This window comes from Filicampus tigris, chromosome 7 (assembly GCF_054856515.1).
Source record: "Filicampus tigris isolate MCC_2025a chromosome 7, RoL_Ftig_1.0, whole genome shotgun sequence".
Classification (NCBI taxonomy): domain Eukaryota; kingdom Metazoa; phylum Chordata; class Actinopteri; order Syngnathiformes; family Syngnathidae; genus Filicampus; species Filicampus tigris.
Window position 1 is genome coordinate 893,153 of NC_141223.1, and position 20,176 is coordinate 913,328.

Genomic DNA, 20,176 nt, shown 5'->3' on the forward strand with positions numbered 1-20,176 from the left:
TACCGAGCCACATGCTTCCGTAGAGCAGAGAAGTGCTGTCACATGGAAAGAAATGTACATGCGACTTTCACTTCTTAGTCATAGATTATTTTTATTTTTTTACAAATACAAGTAGAAAGTATTCCAGTAGAGTTCCTCCAAAAAATCCAGAGCAAGCAGATGGCTAACTTCAATGACGTGCCGACAATGGAACTAGAAAATGTGCTGCTGCAGATGGTTCACCCAATTGCCTAAGTCATTGTTGAATGTTTTCAGAAACAAACAAAATCAGTCAGACTAATTCAACACACTCACAAAAAAAGCGTCCAGTTGGAGGCTACACAGGCAGATTTTTTTTAGCAAGCGCATGGGTATTTCTCATACAGATTGTAAGTTAAAATCGACATAGTCCATCATGCTATTAGGCTAGCAATTAAAAAATATCGTAGTCGTGATCTGTTTAACTTTTTCCATGGTAAGATGCAAAGCGCACATGAATTCTCCGCACTGGCACTCGCTCTTTGGATCGAAATGATTTGCAGTCAACACCGCCATCTAGCGTTCAAGACTAAAAAACACATGAGCAGCATCTGGCGGACATCTTTTTATTCTCGCAGGTAAATGAAAACAAAAATCTTCACAGAGCGTTTTGCCCCCTTCTTGTTAATGCAGTAGAATCTAATGTTAGCTAGCGTATGTCCCGCGCCGCTCATCTTGTGAGCTCGGTAAGTAACCATGGCAACAGCGCCACAACAAGAGCGGCTTCAGGTCCGGGCGGCGTCCGTGCACTCAGCGAAGGCCTCGTCTTCGTACAAGTCCTCCAGCTCGCCGTCGCGGCTGCCGTCGCCGCTGCTGGCCCTGATTTCGCCACAAAAGATGAGCGTCGGGATCAAAGGGGGGCGGGGGGCGGGGGGGATTTGGGGATGACAAATTGGGATGAGCAAAAACTCAGCACGAGGACTACAAGTGGCTGGGGGCAGGATCGTGACGAGGACGGCCAGGAAAAATGGGGGGGGCGGGGGTCAGGGAAAAGCGCCCCGTGGGGCCTCAAATGATTTACCTCAAAGACGGATGGAGATGAGCCGACGAGCCCAAAAGAGCCCAAGTACCACTGCAAGAGACACGCGCCGTTCATCGAAACACTCAACACAAGACTGCCGACCGGCCCCGAAACACCGAGTGGATTTTTCTCCCCGCTCGCCCGCCTGCACTTACGCGAGAAGCCCACCGGGGGCAGACATGGACCTCTCGGCCCGTCTGGCCTGACACTCGAAGGGGTTGCTGAAGGAGCGCTTGCGGAGCATCGACTTGACCAGGATCTGCGGCCCGGCCGGAGCGCCGGTCGACCCGGTGCCCAAAAGAATAAAAGAAAAAAAAGAAAAGGGAAAACGCCGATGCAGATCCATTCTTGACTCATCGGAACTTTCTCACCTTGATCTTGATATTTGCTTCTTTGCCCCGCCCCCGCCGCCCCCCTCCAAAAGTCATCAAAAACCCCGTGGAGAACGCGCGTGGTCATGTCAGAGGTGAGCGTGACTCACCACCGCGGAGAGGCTGGACACCAGCGTGACGCTGTTCTCCACCTCCTCGGCGCTCACCTCCAGCGCCGTGCAGTGATCCTCCTCCAGGGGGAGCGGGTGGGCGCCACACTCTGTCACCCACGGGTGGAGCTGGCCGCGCACACACACGTGAGTCATACGTAGCGGAGCGGCGCCGCGTGCGCGCACACGACTCACTTTGATGTCTGGGAGCGTGATCCTGCTCTGCGGGTTTTTGTCCAACATGTTGCCAACGAGATGCCTGAGCTGGCCGCTTGTCTGAGGCCTGCGCCAAGACAAAACGCGTCTTTCAGACCTTTGCGAGCATTTCAAGGCAGGAAATTCCAACGTGAACGTTCCCCCCAAAAATTGCACTTACGTTGGTGGAAATTCCACAGCTTTGTTCTTGATCTTGTTGTACAGGGAGACCACGTATTCGTCGTAAAAAGGACACTGCCGGACGACACGGCGCACGCTCATGATGACGCTGCGTGCGCGTACGCGCGCGCACGTGTAAAAGCCGCTACCAGGTGAATGGAATGAAGCAGGATGTGTACACGCTCACGCACACGCAGCCACACTTGTGCACACACATGGGGACGTACTCAAACACACGCCCGCAACCACACACTCATAAACACGCGTACACGTTCACACGCAAACAAGGAAACAAACACGCGCGCATGCTAGCGATAGACCGATTATCGGATCCGATATTCTGCCTTTTGACGAATATCCGCATTGGCCTTTTTAAAAAGTCTTGATGGCCGATAATAAATCATTGAAAAGGCGTTTACTTCAAGGAAATATTTATTTACGTTCCAAGTTAACTTGATCAAAGATTCTACCGAGCCTGGCCACACTCTTCTTGTTTTTGTTTGAAATCAAAACAACAGAGACGTGAAATTTCAACATGTCTGTCATTTTGGAGGACTTGAGGTATTTAGTGTAGAAAATCTAGGGGGCGATTGTTTTCATTTCACTTTTCAAGACGTCGATGACCCTGCAAGCTGCCTTTTTGTTCGAATTGATTGGCAAATATATATTTTTTAAAACATCAACATTATGCAAATCTGGAAAAAACGTTCAGTAAACATAATGCTTAAAGACGGTTCGACAAAGTTAAAAGTTTGTTTTAGATTTTGATGCCGATATTTTCCTTTTTGCCGAAAATGAATATCGCCGGCAAATACCGGTTATCGGGCTCCTTGACGACCAATAATCGGTAAAAAAAGGTCTCTGTCTATCTTTTGCGCACGAACACAGCGTGTGTACCTTCCCGTAGACGAAGCAGTAGAGCGTCACCCCCATGGCCCACACGTCCAGCGCCTGCAAGCAGCGGTGCGTTTGTGAGTTTGGGCGGGGGCGGCGGGGGTGGGGGCTAGGGGGGCGCGGCTGACCTTTCCGCTGAATTCCGGCCGGTGCTCCTCCATGGTCTCGGGCGCCATGAAGGCCGGCGTGCCGGCCGTGCCCGACAGCAGGGCGTCGGCCCCCTCAAACTCGTTGCTCACGCCGAAGTCGGCGATCTTGACGTGGCCGTCGTCGCCCAGAAGCAAGTTGGACGGTTTGATGTCCCGGTGGATGATTTTGTGGTAGTGCACTGGCCACGCACGAACGCACGCAAACACAAGCAGCAAAATGGCCACTCAAGTAAGACCAAGGTTACAACCAAAATTCAAACCTTGAACTTGAAGCCAATTGAGCTGAAAATGTAAAGGTCACGTTCAAATTCAACCATTTACATTCAAGACGAACCCCAAATTGAGAGCAAGATGAAAAGAATTTTTTTTTTTAAACTGTAAGAAAATGAAAATAAAGTGGCTTCTTGTGGCTGACGGCAACACAAAATCACAATTTCAAAGTTTCATTTAGATTAAAAATCAAAACTGACCTCAAACTCAGAATTCAAATTCAAAATTCGATTTCAATTTGAAAAAAAATCTATTTCAATTTGAAAAAATTACAACTCCAGTTCAAACTCAAAAGTAGCATCAAATTCAAGTTTGAATTAAGTCAAAATTCCACAGTGTGACTTTTGGAATTTACCTTTTAGATTTAAATGGTTACCAAACCAAAAACTTTCAACTTCATTCCAATAAAAGCCAACAATCTGAATTCAAATCAAACTCCAAATTAAGATGAACGAATCAAATCCAATCATATTGTAAATTCCAAATCGAAACGCAACACGGATTAGATGGTGTGATTGATGACCAACGTACGATACTCGATGCCCAGCACGACGTCTCGGAAATAAAAGCGAGCCTGCTCCTCCGTCAGCGGCTCGTCCGTGGGCACCTCCATCACCGGGCTGAAAAAAAACCCCCAAAAAAACCTCACCTCACACCTCACAATCGACTCTTGATCAAGTGTCAAAAAGCAAGCCAACGTACCCTTTGGTCATCAGCTCGAAGGCTACAGAGCAGAAAGAAAACAAGAAGAAGAAAAGACATGACATGACCCCGAAGCGCTGACAAAAGATGAGAATGAAAAAGCGCTCGCTCGCTCGCTACCCATGTGAAGGCCGTCTTCATCGGGATCGTCCAGCACCTGCAAGCACACCGGCCGTCATTTTGCCACACACGGGAGAAATTGTGGAAAATTGGCAAAGGCATGCAGCCACCCAGTTCACACTTGAACAAAACACGGGGCCCAACTTCCTCATGGCAGACGCGCGATTGTTTCCGGGGGAACGCCACAAATTGTTGCCTTAGCGTACATCCCATACGGAAGGCAAAGAAAATCGGACGTGGAGTAAGTCCCCCTGGCCGGTAGTTGGCAGTTTCGGGGAATGGTCCTCCGCGTCACAAAGGGAAGGCCTTTGCTCACAAGTTTCAGTTTGATGAGTACACCAGGTATCGGTGCGTACTCAAGCTGTGAATACTCGCAGCGGTATCGGTCCGAAGAAAAGCGCCATGGAGTATCCCTACGAAACAGCCGGTCGCATCATGATGGCGAACATGCAAAATTGACTCACCGAGCTTCACCGAGCCCAACGCGTGTAAGCAACAATTGCACGCGTGCGGTCACAAGGTGGCTCTGTGACGGGACAATTTGGCCTCATGTCTTGTTTTTGACTATTCCGGAGCCGTTTTTCTTCCCGGCAATCTTTGGGGTGAGGCTGTGACGGGCGCATGGCATTTAGCGGTACCCACCTCCACCAGCTTGACCACGTTGCGGTGGTGCAGCTTCTTGAGGATGGCGATCTCCCGGTAGATCTTCTCCAGCGGCATGGAAGCTTTGGGGAAGGCCTCCTGCCGGCCCGGCGCCGCGCGACCTGAAGTGACCCCGACACGCGCCAAAAGTCAACCGCACGCGGCCGCCAAACGCAACACTGCTTACGGCTTCGGCTTGCTACTCGGAACGGGCGGGACCAGCCACGTGCTGCTTCGCAAGACAATACCTCGCAAGCCTTTACTTGTTACTTATGTTTTACTCACATATACATATATATACACACATACATATATACATATATATATATATATATATATAAAACTTGTCATGTAAAAAAATTTGTCAAAAAAATTTCTGACCAGCCCTGATAATAAAAAAACAAACTTTTTTGTAAAACAGATCTCGACTACTTTTAAATAGTGCAAAAAAAGACTCCGATTTTTTACTTTTTTCTTATAGTTTTCATTTTCGTTTTTTTTGTATTATATGTACTTGAAAATCCTTTTTGTTAGAAAAAAAATTTAACTGTTCTAAGGGGGAATCAAATGTATGCAAAAGTCACAAGTCTTGCGAGATTACCCCAAAATAATTTTTTTTTTAAAAAACATGTGCATTCATTCTACATTCATAACTCACGCAGAAAACCAAACTGCTTCATGAGCTTCTTCTTGGAGACAACCTTCATGGCCTGATTGGAATGCAGAAAAAAAACAAAAAACAAGAACACTAAATATTAAAAGCAGACAAACACATATCTCTGATTAAATATGTGCATAGTCCAAAAATGTGAAAATGTCAACAGAGGCATTTTGCCACTTACATAATACTCTTCAGAGTCTTCATTATAAGCCAGTTTCACCACACCGTACGAACCCTTCGGCACAGGAATATGCTCATGATGATGATGATGATGATGCACATTTGAATTTGGACTTGCATCCTAATGTGGCTTCCTGATGCCTTGTGTGCTTTACGCAGCCATCAAGTGGTGCCGCTCACTCAGCAACAGACAAATGCCACTTCCTACCTTTCCAATTTCTTTCTTTAGCTTGTACTGGTTGAGCTGCACAAAGTCCTGACAGCAAAAAAAGCACAAAAAAACCATTCCGTCCGTGAGTGTCTTTCGCCCGTGCGCCTTTTGAAAAGCCGTCCGCTGCAATGAATCGACAAGTATTTTTTCAAGCCAGACGTGGTGAACTTCAGCTCTCACGTTGAAAAATGTTGGCGCTTGGATGACGTTGCCTCATTGTTGTTTTTTTGCTTTTGTTGTGTCATTCAACAATACCAAAGATTTGGTTCATCGACAAGACTTGAATATACTTTTTTTCCGATGACTCAAATAATCGACGGAATGATCAACTTTAAAAAGATTCACAATTATTCATCATGTTAAATTTGCGTTTCTGGAATACGAGTTGAGCAGGACGTTTTTGTCCATCTCAGGGGGCGGCCATTTTGTCACTTTCTGTCAACAGAAAATGACATCCCAGTTGCTTCGGTGCTCAGGTAACGACCAATCGTGGCTCAGCTTTAGAAAACAGGTGAGCCGCGATTGGTTGTTACCGGATCCTTGACCCGATAGTTGTCATAGAACCGAAACGGACCAAGAGAATTCTCATGGCCGATGGGGTGAAATGAAGGGTCAGGTTACCTGCGCGTCAGTGATGGACACCCTCTTGGTCTCGACGGTGGGCTGCCTGACCACGCGGCCGCCGCGCTCCTGCAGAGACAACTTCCTGTCGGAGAGGCGGGCCCGGCGGTAGGTGTCGGGCGCCACGTTGACGCTCATGGCCGCCAGCATGTCGGCCAGCTCGCCGTGGTGCTCGGCGTCGTCGCTCGTCGCGCTCATGACGGCGGCGCTCACGACGGACGCATCGCTACTCGGCCGACGGGAGCAAAACCTTTCATTGGCTTGAAAAACGGGAGCAGACAATTGTTGGAAACCCGAACCGGGGCCAGAAACCCCAGTCATGATTTGAAACCCTCTTTTGAATTTCGATTGAATTGGTCTTAAAACTCCTATTTGGACACGCAACCTGATTTTAAAGCAGCACTGGGCAAGAATTCGACCCTTATACATTTTTTTTTATTTTTATCACAACTCTTTTGATGAAACATTGACTTACAATTAGTTGAATGGGACTTTTGTCATGCCCTGGCGGGGGTCTGTATTGATTTTTACTGGCACTAAGCAACTTTGAGGATGACGGGAGCAACCCTGACATTGGTCGTTACCTGAGCCCTCAGCAACAGTGAGAATCACATTCTAGTGTGGATCTTATCACATTCTAACAAAAAATTAGCACGTTATAACATGAAACGTATCAAGTAATAAAGTGAAATTCATCACAATATAGCAGACACACACTCCATTAGATGTGCTTAATTCGCACAAGTGCATCGGTTGCACGTGATTAAAATGCGTTTACATCATTTGCATAATTTTGCGGAGACGAGTAGAAAAGGACATCGGTTGACTGCATTTCAATCATGAGCAACCGACGTGTTTTCCAGTGCATGAAAGTCATCACATTATATTGGAAAATTGATCTGAAGAGGATTCCGTGATTCTAACGTGAAATTGATCACATTAAAACATGAATTTTGTTCCCATTGGTTCAATATTACACTGAAAAGCCCTAAACCTTAAAAAGTCCCTGAAACTACAATTCAACTTGTACTAAATGTTGACATTTGAGGCCAATTGCCCCTTCACTGTCATTGCAATGCAATCTCAATTCTGCATTGAGGAACTTGTGCCAATGTCTGTTTTGTCTGCATTTTATTGTAACGAGTCTATTCACTTGCTTTGCTCATCCACCAATGTTCATCTGATATTATATATCTGATTTTCTGTCGGCGGTGAGCGGAACCTTGTCCAAGCCCTCTCGACTTCATTCCCTCCTCGCACTCTTTTTTGAAATTGCGCTGAACAAACGCATGGATCGCATTCAAACGTGACATTGATCAAAGTGAAATGGATCACATTTTAACATGACGCCGAACTTGCTCCTCCTTTTTCGTATTCAGTCAAACTTTGAACGAAGTTGATTTTTAACGTCCGTGTAAGCGCAGGTTGCTGACCTCCGGAAAGCTTCTTATGCAGCAGCAGCAGCAGCAACAACAACAACAACAAGACGCACCAAGGAGCAAAACCCTTCCTAGCAAAGACAACTTGGTTGTGGCTTCAAGAAAGAAATGATACAAATACCTAAATAAAACAGGCTCGTTCAAATCAATCAGAGGTTGAATTGTTTAGCGCAGCCGACGCAAGCCTGAAGCCGAGCACAAGCACGTCCGCGTCCGCGTCCGCGTGGCCTTTGCGCAAATCAACAACACGACTCGGGCGAACTCACCCAGGAAGGCGACGGTGAGCCCCGCGCGCCTCGGCGTCTTTCATGAGCTTGACCGCGGCGGGCGGCGGGCGGCGGGCGGCCGGCCGGCGAGGTCTCGCTGAGCGCACCTTTTGTGTCTGCGCGGCCGACTTAGACGCTAATCAGGAAGAGGACGCGGTCAACGGTCGTCTTACGGGATTAGCCCGCGACGCATTTAGCGCAGCTGAGCGCTTGAAAACGACACAACAGGAGCAAGTACGATGAATGAATGAATGAATGAATGAATGAATGAATGAATGAATGCTCATCGGTGTCGCCAGCACGCTTTCACCGACTTCCCTCATCTGACGCCACAAAAATCGATCACGGCACGAAATCGGTGGAGCCCCACTTGAAGCCCCTCCAGCATTTTTGGGATGTTCTCAAATAGATTTCTAAATGATTTCCTCAGCCCGCCAATGTATCGGTCAAGCCCAGTAGCGTAGGTGACCAAAAAAGAAAAAAATTACAACAACAATCATGATAACGGAAGACAGCAATGATATGTTGACATTTATTGTGCACTGACTTCTTATATTTATATACACATCCATTTTTGAACACCTAAAATGTACATGAGCAGAGATAATAAATGAATCCCGCTAGCCGGCCGGACGTGGGCAAAGGTGACGAGGAAGGCGCTGGCTACGTGATCATCGTGGGTGGGTTAGTGTTGCTAATATAGAAATAAATATATACAGAATACAGTTTTTTTTTGGGGGGGGAAACCATTAGCAATGACTATTTCTAGGGTGCTACATAGACATCAAGGATGAGATCAGTCACTTGTTCCTTATACAAAACCCAACATGAATCATCCATTTGAGCGTGTGGAAGTTCTGCTAATTGTCTTCTGTACAAACAAAGCAAGCAAGCTGCTCTGTGGTGGCTTTCTACGGCTAGGTTATGATTGGACACACACACACACACACACACACACACACACACACAGCGACTACAGAGAGAACGCAGAGGATACACTGAAGGGTTCCCACACTTAAAACATGCATCCTAAAGTACTACTGAGCAGGTGTGTGTGCGTGCGCGCACGCACGTATTCACAACATGGCTGTGTTGTTCCATTGCTCTCTTGTTGACATTTTTCAAAAGGTCGTTATTGCACTTGAGCCACTCAACTTGCATGCAAATCAGTGAATGAATTATGACAATCTCTTTGGAAGACTAAAATGTACATGATGTGTGTTGAGTTACGTGGCACACTTACTGTATCTTAGCCTAAACATGGACGTAGATTTGCAGCACGACAATCCCATAGAAAAACACGGAGAGCGCACCCCGGCATATTCGCAGTCGTCTCGTGGCATTTTGGTGTCCGGGAAGTGAGATGAAGTGAGTCCAGACCTTTCATTTCGACCGCAGGCGTAAAATTCAAAGCCCGGCCTGCCGCATCGTTTTTTGTTTTTTTTGTGGTCTGCTGACCAGAACCAACTACGCTCACTTCATGTTTCTTGCTCAATTGATTGGCGTTTTGGCAGAAAATCTGTACCAAAAATACCAATGTTGTATATTTAAATAGATTATTGATGTATGAATTCAATAAGCTAATTATGCATTTCGGCACTGTCCTGTGAAAAACGCAAATGTCCAATTTTGGATTGAAAAAAAAAATGTTCACATTAAAGCGATGTCTATTGCGGAAACACCATTCAAGTATCAATAAGAGATACGAGAAAAACGGCCGTGCTTTTCACAGGACAGCGACGATTGTCTGATTTTCACACTCAGAACAGCTCTCCGAGGGAACTGCAACGCAGCCCCGGATCGGATGAAAACGCGGCATGGGACATTGTCCTTGGGACATGGGCCTTGTCGTTCTATTCAAGTCTCTGAAGATGGCGGCGATGAGCATTTTCAAGCAAGTCTGCTAATAATGCTAAGAGCAGACGAAGCGGCTCGACGTGCCGTTTTGGGGCACGAAGCGCAAAACGACAGCAGAGCGATGGCTTCTTTTCATAGTTGTACACATTTCTATTGTTACCGGCAATAAGTGCCGATTCTTTATATGACGCATACGAGCATGTGGCTGGAACTGACCGAGCTTGCTGTTGACTTTTTCGGAGTCATTTCTCCTGTACATGGTGAGTCGCAAATGGAGCATCAAGTGTGTGGCACCTATGTTGCGCGTGTTCAAGTGCCAGTTAAGCGAGAGAGCATACCGCGGACTTTCTCTTTCAAACAGACGTTGCACTGAGGCCTAATAGGAACAACTTAGTGTGTGCGAGTGTGAGACAATCTGTAGCGCTCATTCGAGCATCTTTTAGCATATGACGTGCATTACGTCCCAACATTCCAAGTGTTGTTTCTGTTAAAACACAAAAAATCACATAAAAGAATCCCAGTAAGGCTGGAATTCCATCTATAAGGGAGAGTAAAGTTAAAAAAAAACAGAGGGAGCGATCAAGTCGTCTTTTCCCCCTCGAGCTATTCCACAACACGACGGGACGAGTGTATAAGGTGTCAGGTGTGACGGGAAAAAAAAGAGGGTGACGTGGAGATGTTTTGCATGGACCTTGGCGGTGTTGCGGCCCGTCAGTCAAGGCGACTGCGAGCCCGACCTGTAGTTCTTGAAGCTGCCCAGCAGACTCTGCACGCCCTTCTTGACGCGCCGGGCCACAGAGTCGGCGGGCGGGGTGGGCAAGCAGGACGCCAGGCTGGGCGGACGTGCGTCCAGACACTTCTGGTAGCGCAGCTTCAAAAACAAAAAACAATTAAGAAAATCAGTTCATTCAAAACACCACCCATTTAAATACATGACATGAATTTGCCTAAAATAGCTCAGCAACAACCAAAAATAGAAACACGTCCTCTCTGGGTGTCCAATTGAAAAACATGGAAAATCCATTTTCAGTTTTGGGGCTGGCAGCACCTCGAGTGGGAGTTAAACCTCACTCTGACATTGTCCCCAAAAACTTTTGACGTAATATTCTTTTTTTTTAATAATAGCATTTCCTCCAGAATGGTAGCTGGACACTCGGACCTCAAGTGTGACTATTAGTTTAAATTGACAATTCAACTTCTCTTCAAAACGTTCTTTTTACAAAAGTGATTTGACTTTTTTCTAAAAATTAAAACACAAACACACACACACACACTCAAATCCATACATACAATGGCAATTTCAGTTTGGTTTTCGAAGGGACATTCTGTCCGCTAAGACCTTAAGTGAGTTTCACTTTCATCTGACAAAGGAGATGAAAACAATGTAAACAAGGCCTTTATATGGTTTACAGTATATAACTTGTGTATGATATGAAGATTTCAGGCTGAGACAGTTGGCAAAAAGTAACTTATTTAAAGTGAAATGAAAAGGAATAGGACGCATTTTTTCACACACATAATTTGAGTGCACACGCGCGCGCGCACACAAATGCACGAAGACTGACCATGCAGGCGGCCTGGACGGCCTCGCTGAGGCTGGCGGCGTTGGGCTCGCACCAGAACTTGTGGCAGGTAAAGTCTCGCGGGCCGTCGGCCATGATAAAGGCGAAGGTGCGCACGTCTTTGCCGACGCCCATGAAAGAGAGGAAGCGCACCCGGCACTCCGACAGAACCTCGTCCGTCTGAAATCAGCAATCATATGGTATCTGTTAGTGATTATTAAAGAATATGAACATCAGAGGGCGAAGCGGCTCATTATCGCAAAGCTCCGTTTTTGCGGGGCAGGCTCATTTCCCCCCCCAAAAATGATGTTCTTTTTTCTTGACGCCATATTAAAAGATGACTCTCAATGCTTACACTGATGACATGGTGGTCGACGGAAAGCAAAAGAGATTCATTTGGAATTGGGTTGCGTTTGCCGTGTCAGACAATGAGTGAAGAACAGGCTGAGGCAAAGCGGCCACATTTGAAATTTGGCACGCAGCCGTTCGGGAGAAATGAGGCTCCGCTCCGTGTTCTTCCAAGTTGCACCCAGAGCAACTTGGAAGAACACGGAGCGGAGCCTCACTTCTGCCGTCGACAGCCTGGGTTGCTTTTGGGCTTATTTTCTTCACCTTCTTGATGGTGTTGCCTTTACATTTCTAATGAATACTGCTGTATTTAAGTCATCTAGAAAAAAATCATGCAAAAAAAAAACCAAAGCTTGTACTTGGTCGCAGAATAAATAAGTCAAAGCCTAAAAGGGAAAGAAAAAAAAGGCAAAACTTGTTTTGAATAATGTGATTTGCCTTTTCTTTTTGATGACGAGGGAAAATACTGATGATGATGATTGGATCCCAGGAAAACAAACAAACTCAAGAGATTTTCCTACAAGGGGACGTTGGCTATGATTGTTGAACCTGTTTTGCGAGTATGGTGAGCGTCGCGGGCGCCACGTTGACGGACACTGGCGTCCAGCCGTTTTTGTCTTTGCCCTCCACGGCCGCCTCCAGGGCCTCGTTGATCACGTCCATGCCTGGCAAACATTTCAGCATGTCATATATATATATATGCGCTACCCCGCGAGAGGCAGCATGTGAGCGGCAGAAAAGGAGTCAGTCTTTCCTTACCCACTGGCTTGAGCACAGGCTCACTGCCCAGGTAATAGACTTGGAAGCGCTGGAAAAGCTCATTTTTGGGAGCTGGAAACTCTGGTGAACAATTAGAAGGAATTAGCTGATCCATTCGACCGATTCACAACCGTTTCAAAAACGCGCAATTGTTTACCTTCAACAGACAACGGTTTGCCCGTGTCCGAGCTGAGACGACTCACGCCTGGCTTGGATGCCTTCCTTTCCATCATTATCTATCAAAACATTTTTTGGTTTGTTTTCAATGACGTTTTCTGGCCCCCAACTAGAGCAACATCTTTAAGCATGTGGCGCGTAGCGTCGCGTCGCGTCAGCAGTCCCACCTTGGAGCACATCTCGTGTAAAGTGGTGGCGATGTTCTTGGCGGGCGAGTCGCAGCGAAACACGTGACACTTCAGGACCTGCGTCAGATTGTCCCGGGCCACGTAGGCAAAATCCCTGTGGGACAAAGCGCACAAATATTATCATACTACTTTGATTAGTCAGCAACACGTACGTGTACAGATATACAAGACGCACGACAGAGTACAAAAACTAAAAAATAAAATAAGTCTAAAGTATACCTTTCCCTGTTCGCATGGGCAAAAAGCAGCATGGAAGAAAAAGGCAAGTGTTAGAACAATGTGAAGCGAGCGCTCCTTGTTTGGTGGTGGTTGAGGCAGATGCAATACGCAAAAATGTCCAGCAGAGGCCCTCAATGTGCAAAGAGAGCAACTCACACCTCACTCGCCACTAGTTTAAAAGCAAACAATTCGGACTAGACCTGAATTGTACTTTGGTCGCGATTCTTTCACAGGAAAAACTCGGGGTACCGCTAAGTGAAGGTGCCACTGTCGAATGATGAGTCCCTTTGGCTGCGTTTGGTTGTAAACGCACCTGCCGTTGTCTCTGCCGACGCCCCACACGCGGATGCTGCCGATGGGCTGCGTGTGCAGCAGCGTCTGTCCCAGCGGATCGATCAGGTTCATGGTGTCGTTCTCCAGCACCATCAGCATGTCCTTACCCTGCGGAGGGAAAAAAAAAACAAAAAAAAACGCACAGAACAGCACGTAGCATTTTAGCCAATAACATCGACGGCTGGGCAATATGACCAGAAAAAAAATTGCCCCCATTTTTTTTCCCTAAACCTCCAAGAGCCCTGCTTTCAGTTTTGGGATATGCTTCATTTATCCTGAAACCAAACAAGCTTTGCCTTTGCCTAATTTCATTTTCATCCGAGACAACTTTGTGTGACAATGTGTGTACGCTAGTGTTATACGGAACGTATGTATTAAAAGTGGTGCTTTCATAATAAGAGTGGTGGGCTATATAAAGCAACAATGTTTTCATGAACACCCCCAATTCACAAAAAAACACATGATGATCAAACAAGTTTTCTTTTGGATTTTTGTTCCTTCTGGTCTAGGAGCTGACATTTATTCTGTTACTAAACAAGCTTCAAAATATTTTTACTTTACTTCTACAGAAATAATCGCGTTTTGTTTTTTGGGGTACATAATAGTGTTGGGCGCCATTGCCCTCCAAACAAAATCTCAAAATGTTTTTCAACAAAAAAAACTCATTGCTAATTTAAACAATTGTTCCGCTTTGCCTGTAGAAAAGCTAATGACTAACTTCGTTCGAATCAAGTTTTGCTTTTTGTTTTTTTTCCCCTACAGAAAAAATACAAACCTCTATATTGGCCTTTACTGACAATGTGAAAATGAGCTCCACTTTGGCAAAACATGATCCTTAATAAACAAACATTTTTAACCTCGGGCTCAGTTGATACAATTTTTACCTCTAATAAGAGATCGACGCAACTATGAAAAAGTCAAATATAAAGGGAAAATAAACACATTTTTCAACATAATGTGCTTAAGAGGGCTGCGCAAATCACAGCGTATGGATTTCATATCAGCCTACTGATAATAGATTTTTTAACCTATTTAAAATAAGGAAAAAATAAGACTGATTAAAGATCAAATACAAATCAATCAACTTGTGCATTCTTGTGTGCATGCGCGCACTTCACTCTCTGTTCGCTGCCATGTTGTTAGTGTAATCAGTGCACGTCAGCAGTGACGCACTTTGACCTACAGAAGCTGCGGAAGGAAAAAAAAAAAAGAAAAAAAAAGCAATGGCTGAAATGTCCATGAAATGTCACCTCTCCCCAGATGCCGGCGGTGTCGTGCAGGTTGTGCTTGTGGTAGGACAGCTGGCGGATGCAGTTGTTGACGGCCACGCTGCTCTTGCCCGGCGCCATGTCGTCCTCCGACATCTCCACCCAGCCCAACGAACGCACTGCGAAGCACTGCCGCGCGACGCCAACGCAAGCCAGACAGTCAACCGGCGCCGTCGCTTGGGCTGTCAGCTGAAATATCAGGATGGACCCAAAATGCGCTAGAACCTTCACAGGCCAACTTCTCACAACCTTCTTTACGGTAGATAGTTTTCCAGTAGCTACATCTTGATTTGGGATTTGAAAAGCGAGTGCGATTTAACATTCGGAAGATTTGAAGTCAATTCATTCAATTTGAAAATATTGTGGAACATTTCAATCAGAAAAAAATAGAGAGATGTTTTTCAGTTCAACGATATTCATCTGAACTTTCAATTTGTTCAACAAATTGTTGTCAGCTCATATTTGCCTGTTGTAGAAATTTGTCCGATTGCCTTCTTTTGACTCGTTATTATTTTGTCTACGTTTGACGGATACGTGTGATTATAAAATCAATTTACATATGGAAGAAATGACTCAAAATGTGTCTGCGTGTCTTGATCAAGACAATTTCATTAGATCTATTGTTTTGGAAAGTCTGGAGCGGACATTTGCAATATGCTGGCGAGTTGCGCAAAAAGGACGCAAACGCTGAACACTTGGAAATGTGCTTTGAAAACTTTAAAGAGGGTCGAATTAAGTTCACCGGGAAGACTGCATTTTAAGACTCATCCTGACGTTTCACTCAAAAGTGTGTGTATGTTTTCACTTTGGTACCTACCTTGCTCTCGAAATCAGTGCAGAGTGGCGCCAGCTTCTCTTCATCCTCAGACTGGGAGCAGTTGTAGCTGCAGAGTGAGGAACAAGTAAGAATGTTCCACTCTTTTGAATCATTTCAAAACCTGTTGACATGACAGCAGGAGTAAATACTTGAGGTTGATGGAAGCGTAGCGGAGAGTTGCCCCCTCAAACTCTCGCAGACTTTGATCGGACGCAGCCTCGCCTTCCTCCTGAGGACGCGGACACGACGACGCCTTCAAACCTCCTTTCGGCGCGCCACATTTACAAAGGATCGTTTGGGTTACCTTCCACAGCTCTCCGTCAGCGCCGCCTTCATCTGTGCTGGAGAAGTGAGCCCAGGATTCCTGAGAACACATAGGACATTTGCCATTCGAATCCGCGTGCCTCACGCGCTTCCAACAGCGGATCCGACAACGCTCCACTCAGGTCTTCCAAATTGGAAATTGGAAAAAAACGAAGACAAAGAGTTTGGGGTTCTTCGGGGCAGCCGACCCACCTCGAGCTCCTCGCACGGCGTGGTCTCCAGGGACATGGTGGAGGCCAGCATCGGGTCGCCGACCTTCCCCGGGGGGGAGGGGGGCTCCCACTGGGTGGTGCCGGTGGGGATGTGCCAGTAGTAGGTGCCCGACGTATCGCGCACCCTCATCCAGCCGGCCGGCAGGTCCGTGTCCGTCTCGAAGGCGCTCGAGTCCCAGAAGGAGTCTAGAGGGGGGCAAATGAGGACATATTGAGGATTGGATTCCACTTTAAAAAAAATAAAAATACAATTATTGTATTGTCACATGCTTACAATTCGTCAAGGAATAACAAGCAGTTTAGCATTCAAAAAAGCTTAGTGCAGGGAAGTGACCTGGTTGGCACAATTTTAATTGGTTTGAAAAATAAAAACATCCAACATGAACGTGTGAAACATGACACACATTCAACTACTGGTAAGACAAACACACATGACAAGGATTAACGTCCTTTAACTTCATTAACTAAACCACATTTTCCTGCCACTGGATGTTTGTGTTTTACTGTATTCATACATTTATTTTTACTTGATTTTATTGTGTGTACTATACAAATTATGTAACGTATGAACAAATGGAAAAGAGATCATAGGAATTCCGTCATTAATTTCATGCAATTTGAAAGGAAATTCTATACTGGGATAAAGAAAGGTTGTTTTTTTTTTTTCCAACAATACATTTAGAGTTGACCAGGGTGGCCCACGAACAGCGAAAATATAACTGACACCCGTTGAAATGAGCTGCGGGGGAGAAAATGATTGCATGGTATACTTTTTAAATTCCTCCACCAATTAATTTGTAATCAGGCTGAAAAAAATCCTTAGCGGTCGGGCCCTAGAATAAAGCACCATAATGTAAACGGGCCAGATTTTATTGCGGCTTGAAATCATTCTCCTGCAAGATGACAAAAACGGAGTAAGTAGGGCCAGCCAAGTTCTCCGGCACTCGACTGCGCTTACCTCGGTTGCCGTTGGGAGAAGAAGCGTCGGCGGCGTTGTCCTGAGTGGCGGCGGGCCAGTTGGCCTCGTCGTCGCTCGGCGTCCCGTTGACGTTGGCGAACAGGAGGCACGCGTTCCTGCCGGGGACGCCTCCCTCTCTTCCGCCTCCTCTGGGGGCCTCCTCTCCATCTGGAGGAGCTTCCGCCGACTTCTCCCCCTTGTCCTCCTCTTCCCTCTCCTTCTCCTCATCCTCGTCCATAGCGTGGATGAGGAGCGGCTCATTGAGGATGTTGTTGGCCTCTTCCCGGGTGGCCGCTTTGGGGGACTCGTCCCGTTCCCCGTCCGGGTTGCCATTGTGGCTGATGTTGCAGTTGTGGTCCTGCTCCTGCTGGTTCTCGCTCACCTTGCGCAGCTGGTTCTGGCCCTCCTTGTGCCACTTGGCGTTGTTGCCCGTCGACTCTGTCTCGCACCAGTCGTTCAGCTTGTTCTTTTTCAGCTCCTCGTCGCGCTGCTTGTTGGCCACGTACGGCCTGACGTCGTCGTCGTCGTGGCCGCCCATCGCTGCTTCACGTTCCACGTTGCTGCAGGCAGAGACGGGGAGAGAATATATGCCTGTGAGTGTTGCTGGATGCACTGTTTGTATGTGTTGTTGTTCTGTGTGCATTTAAGTAGGAGTTGTTTGAAGGTTTATGACTATCGCAAGGTTGATGTTCATTTCCACAATTTGCACTATATGTTAACATTAAGCTAGTGGCCATATGTGATACACGATCATCTCGTGAAATCTAATCGCACTTGGTACCTGCAGTTTTTGTTGTGAGAGACCGAGTTATATAACTTCTACAAACAGAAAACGTACACACTATTGCATTAAGTATATATTTTTTATTTTCCTGTATTTAAGTGCAGTGGTAATGTTCAAACTGTGCCTGTTGCAATGGATTACAATGCTATTAAAGATACATTTTAGGAATAACACCTTTGCCTTGTTTTTGATGAAAACTGGGCCCACTCCTATTTTAATATTGGCCATTATGTTGGTACTTGGATTGCTAACTTTTTTTAGGTGGTGCATGGTGTGCTAACTCATCACTGCCAGACATTTTCAGACCCTCTTTTACCATAACGTTTGAAAAAAATTGGAAACAAATACCAACGCGTTCCTGGGATTGAATGGTTGGACTGTGAGAAGACAAATAAATACGTCAATGTCAGTGAATGAATTAACCATAGGCCATCTAACCATTTAAGATATCGGGCGTCTATAATTCGCGTAGCCTAACCCCCGCAAATACCCGGGGGTTGATTGGCTGTTGTTAACATGCTACCAAGCCAAAATAACTCAAAATGTTCAAATAATATCACGATGGCATCGCAGTGGTAATTGTTGGTCGTTGTGTCATGCAAGCTCTTGAGGACGGGAAAAAAACGAGACTCAAGAGTAGCTTGGCTGTTGTTAGCATACTAGCTAACAAAGCTAGCGAGGCTGGCTCGGTCCATTGGGGTTTTAATCGCCAATCAAGTCCAATTGACTAAAACAGCCTGCACGAAATACACACTTGGATTTTTAAATCATATCACCGATTCAAGCCACCCGTCGAAGACTGACATTTCGCTATTACGTTCTAATTCTTCGAATCCGAAACGTACTTTCGGCCACAGTTAATCTATAAATAATAACGTTGCCAAAAATATCACCATCATGGCATCGCGGTGACAGTCACTGCTCCTTATGTAATCAAATAACATATGATACAATTAAATAGGCTTTATGAAACCCCTCCACGTCGGCCCCAATTTTCGGATGCCTCGGCCCGCAGCCGGATGATAATAACGGCCAGTCGGGCACCGCGTCCATCCATCCGCCGTCATCTTGGCTAAGCTAACGTTAGCTGCTCGGGCGAGCTCCGGAGCGGAACGTCGAATGAAAGCGCGACCCGCCCGACTGGAAGCCTTCTCACTTACCGGCGGACCCTCCTTGGCTTCCAAAGACGTCCAGTTGAGCGAGCTAGCTACATGTTTCCATGTTACCGCGATGGCGACGGTGCCCACGGTGACGGTCCTTCTCCAAGCGGGGCGGGGGGTGGGGTGGGGTGGGGTGGGATGGCGTAGCGTGGCGTGGCGTGGCGTGGCGTGGCGTGGGGTGGGGTGTGGTGGGGGTCGTGACAGCAGCAGCGGCAGCTGGGCTCCGCTGGTGCCGAGCCTGCGTCAGTCGCTCACGTCACGGCCGAGCACGGATGCGCTTACAGGGTTCGCAACCAAAGCCTCTCAGGAGTGTACCTGTACATCGCGCCACTAAAGGCGGTACGTCGATAGTCGATATGGTTCTCCATACATTGGTACGATGCGATTCAAGAATGTCACAATTTTGAAATGTAACCATTGGATTAGGTTCGATTCAGTGGGATTACGATTCGATTTGTAGCTTTCGTCATGTTTATTAACACGCAACAACATGTAAAAGCCCTCCCAAACCCTGAAACTATCCATGTTTATTAAATTCAAAGAAAGAAGAATCATCAGCAACCTCAAACTGATTTATATCTGGTCTACATCCCTCATTAAACACGATTTGATACGTATCTCGATACATGCAATACAATTTTTTAGCAATTTTAAAATTTAACAATTTGATTTGTCAAATCAAAACCGATTTTATAATTCAAATCGTTTCGTTACACCTCATCTATGCACCCTATCAATATCTATACAGCATAACAAAAATAGAATTCATGTCAACTATAAGTTATGCACCAATATGGAACGTTTTTAAAAGTTAAACATTGAATGTAAATAGTACCTAAAAGCGGAAACATGGGAGGGGGGGATTATCACATTACATTGTGATAAGTCATCAGGTTAATGTTAAGTTTGACTTTGCGTTAGGTCCAACAAAATTAAGTGATTCTTCCCAGTTTAGGACTTCAAGTTGCTGGCACAGTACCTTTTGTGTCTTATCAGATACTAGCTACATAACTAGCCTGCCTTTTTACAGTAATACCTTTTCCACATTTTGAAATAGATCTTGAGAGATGCTGCAAAGAGGAATTAGCGGGACAAGTGTCCAAAGAATGGTGTTCCGAGCTTTTGGAAAGTTTGGAGTGGACGTGACATAGCAAAGCAGA

General features: G+C 46.1%; 2 protein-coding genes across 4 annotated transcripts; both read right to left on the minus strand.

Moving 5' to 3' along the window:
* Positions 1-570: 570 nt before the first annotated feature.
* On the minus strand, positions 571-8,208 carry camkk1b (calcium/calmodulin-dependent protein kinase kinase 1, alpha b). Of its 2 annotated transcripts, none has more exons than XM_086036832.1 (17): positions 8,051-8,208; positions 6,346-6,605; positions 5,722-5,769; positions 5,515-5,568; positions 5,331-5,382; positions 4,673-4,794; positions 4,031-4,067; positions 3,911-3,932; positions 3,740-3,828; positions 2,918-3,117; positions 2,793-2,846; positions 1,897-1,970; positions 1,716-1,803; positions 1,521-1,649; positions 1,195-1,298; positions 1,040-1,090; positions 571-837 (listed from the first exon to the last, which is right to left on the minus strand). In XM_086036832.1, exons 2-17 carry the CDS (start codon positions 6,541-6,543, stop codon positions 744-746), a joined length of 1,416 nt encoding a protein of 471 aa, XP_085892958.1. In that variant the 5' UTR covers positions 6,544-6,605; positions 8,051-8,208; the 3' UTR covers positions 571-743. The 2 variants fall into 2 exon arrangements, with proteins under 2 accessions (XP_085892958.1, XP_085892957.1); XM_086036831.1 differs by having other exon boundaries at positions 6,346-6,571; positions 8,051-8,207.
* A 360-nt stretch (positions 8,209-8,568) lies between these two features.
* apbb1 (amyloid beta (A4) precursor protein-binding, family B, member 1 (Fe65)) lies at positions 8,569-19,296 on the minus strand. Of its 2 annotated transcripts, none has more exons than XM_086036003.1 (14): positions 19,017-19,296; positions 17,073-17,632; positions 16,095-16,300; positions 15,883-15,942; positions 15,728-15,807; positions 15,579-15,645; positions 14,744-14,950; positions 13,474-13,601; positions 12,921-13,035; positions 12,734-12,812; positions 12,577-12,657; positions 12,367-12,482; positions 11,473-11,649; positions 8,569-10,778 (listed from the first exon to the last, which is right to left on the minus strand). In XM_086036003.1, the coding sequence occupies exons 2-14, from the start codon at positions 17,608-17,610 to the stop codon at positions 10,623-10,625; spliced, it is 2,010 nt and encodes a 669-aa protein (XP_085892129.1). In that variant the 5' UTR covers positions 17,611-17,632; positions 19,017-19,296; the 3' UTR covers positions 8,569-10,622. The 2 variants fall into 2 exon arrangements, with proteins under 2 accessions (XP_085892129.1, XP_085892130.1); XM_086036004.1 differs by having other exon boundaries at positions 14,744-14,890; positions 19,017-19,294.
* Between the last annotated feature and the right edge of the window lie 880 nt (positions 19,297-20,176).

What these genes read in the sequence shown, in the direction of transcription:
- apbb1 (XM_086036003.1), bottom strand. Translation starts at nt 17,610, where the DNA reads ATGGGCGGCCACGACGACGACGACGTCAGGCCGTACGTGGCCAACAAG. An exon ending in TTCTCCCAACGGCAACCGAG is followed by an intron (nt 16,301 to 17,072) that starts GTAAGCGCAGTC and finishes GCCCCCCTCTAG; the next exon opens with ACTCCTTCTGGGACTCGAGC. An exon ending in TCACCATACTCGCAAAACAG is followed by an intron (nt 11,650 to 12,366) that starts GTTCAACAATCA and finishes TGCTGATTTCAG; the next exon opens with ACGGACGAGGTTCTGTCGGA.
- camkk1b (XM_086036831.1), bottom strand. Translation starts at nt 8,094, where the DNA reads ATGAAAGACGCCGAGGCGCGCGGGGCTCACCGTCGCCTTCCTGG. An exon ending in TAAAGAAAGAAATTGGAAAG is followed by an intron (nt 5,569 to 5,721) that starts GTAGGAAGTGGC and finishes CCTGTGCCGAAG; the next exon opens with GGTTCGTACGGTGTGGTGAA. An exon ending in TGAAGACGGCCTTCACATGG is followed by an intron (nt 3,933 to 4,030) that starts GTAGCGAGCGAG and finishes TCTGCTCTGTAG; the next exon opens with CCTTCGAGCTGATGACCAAA.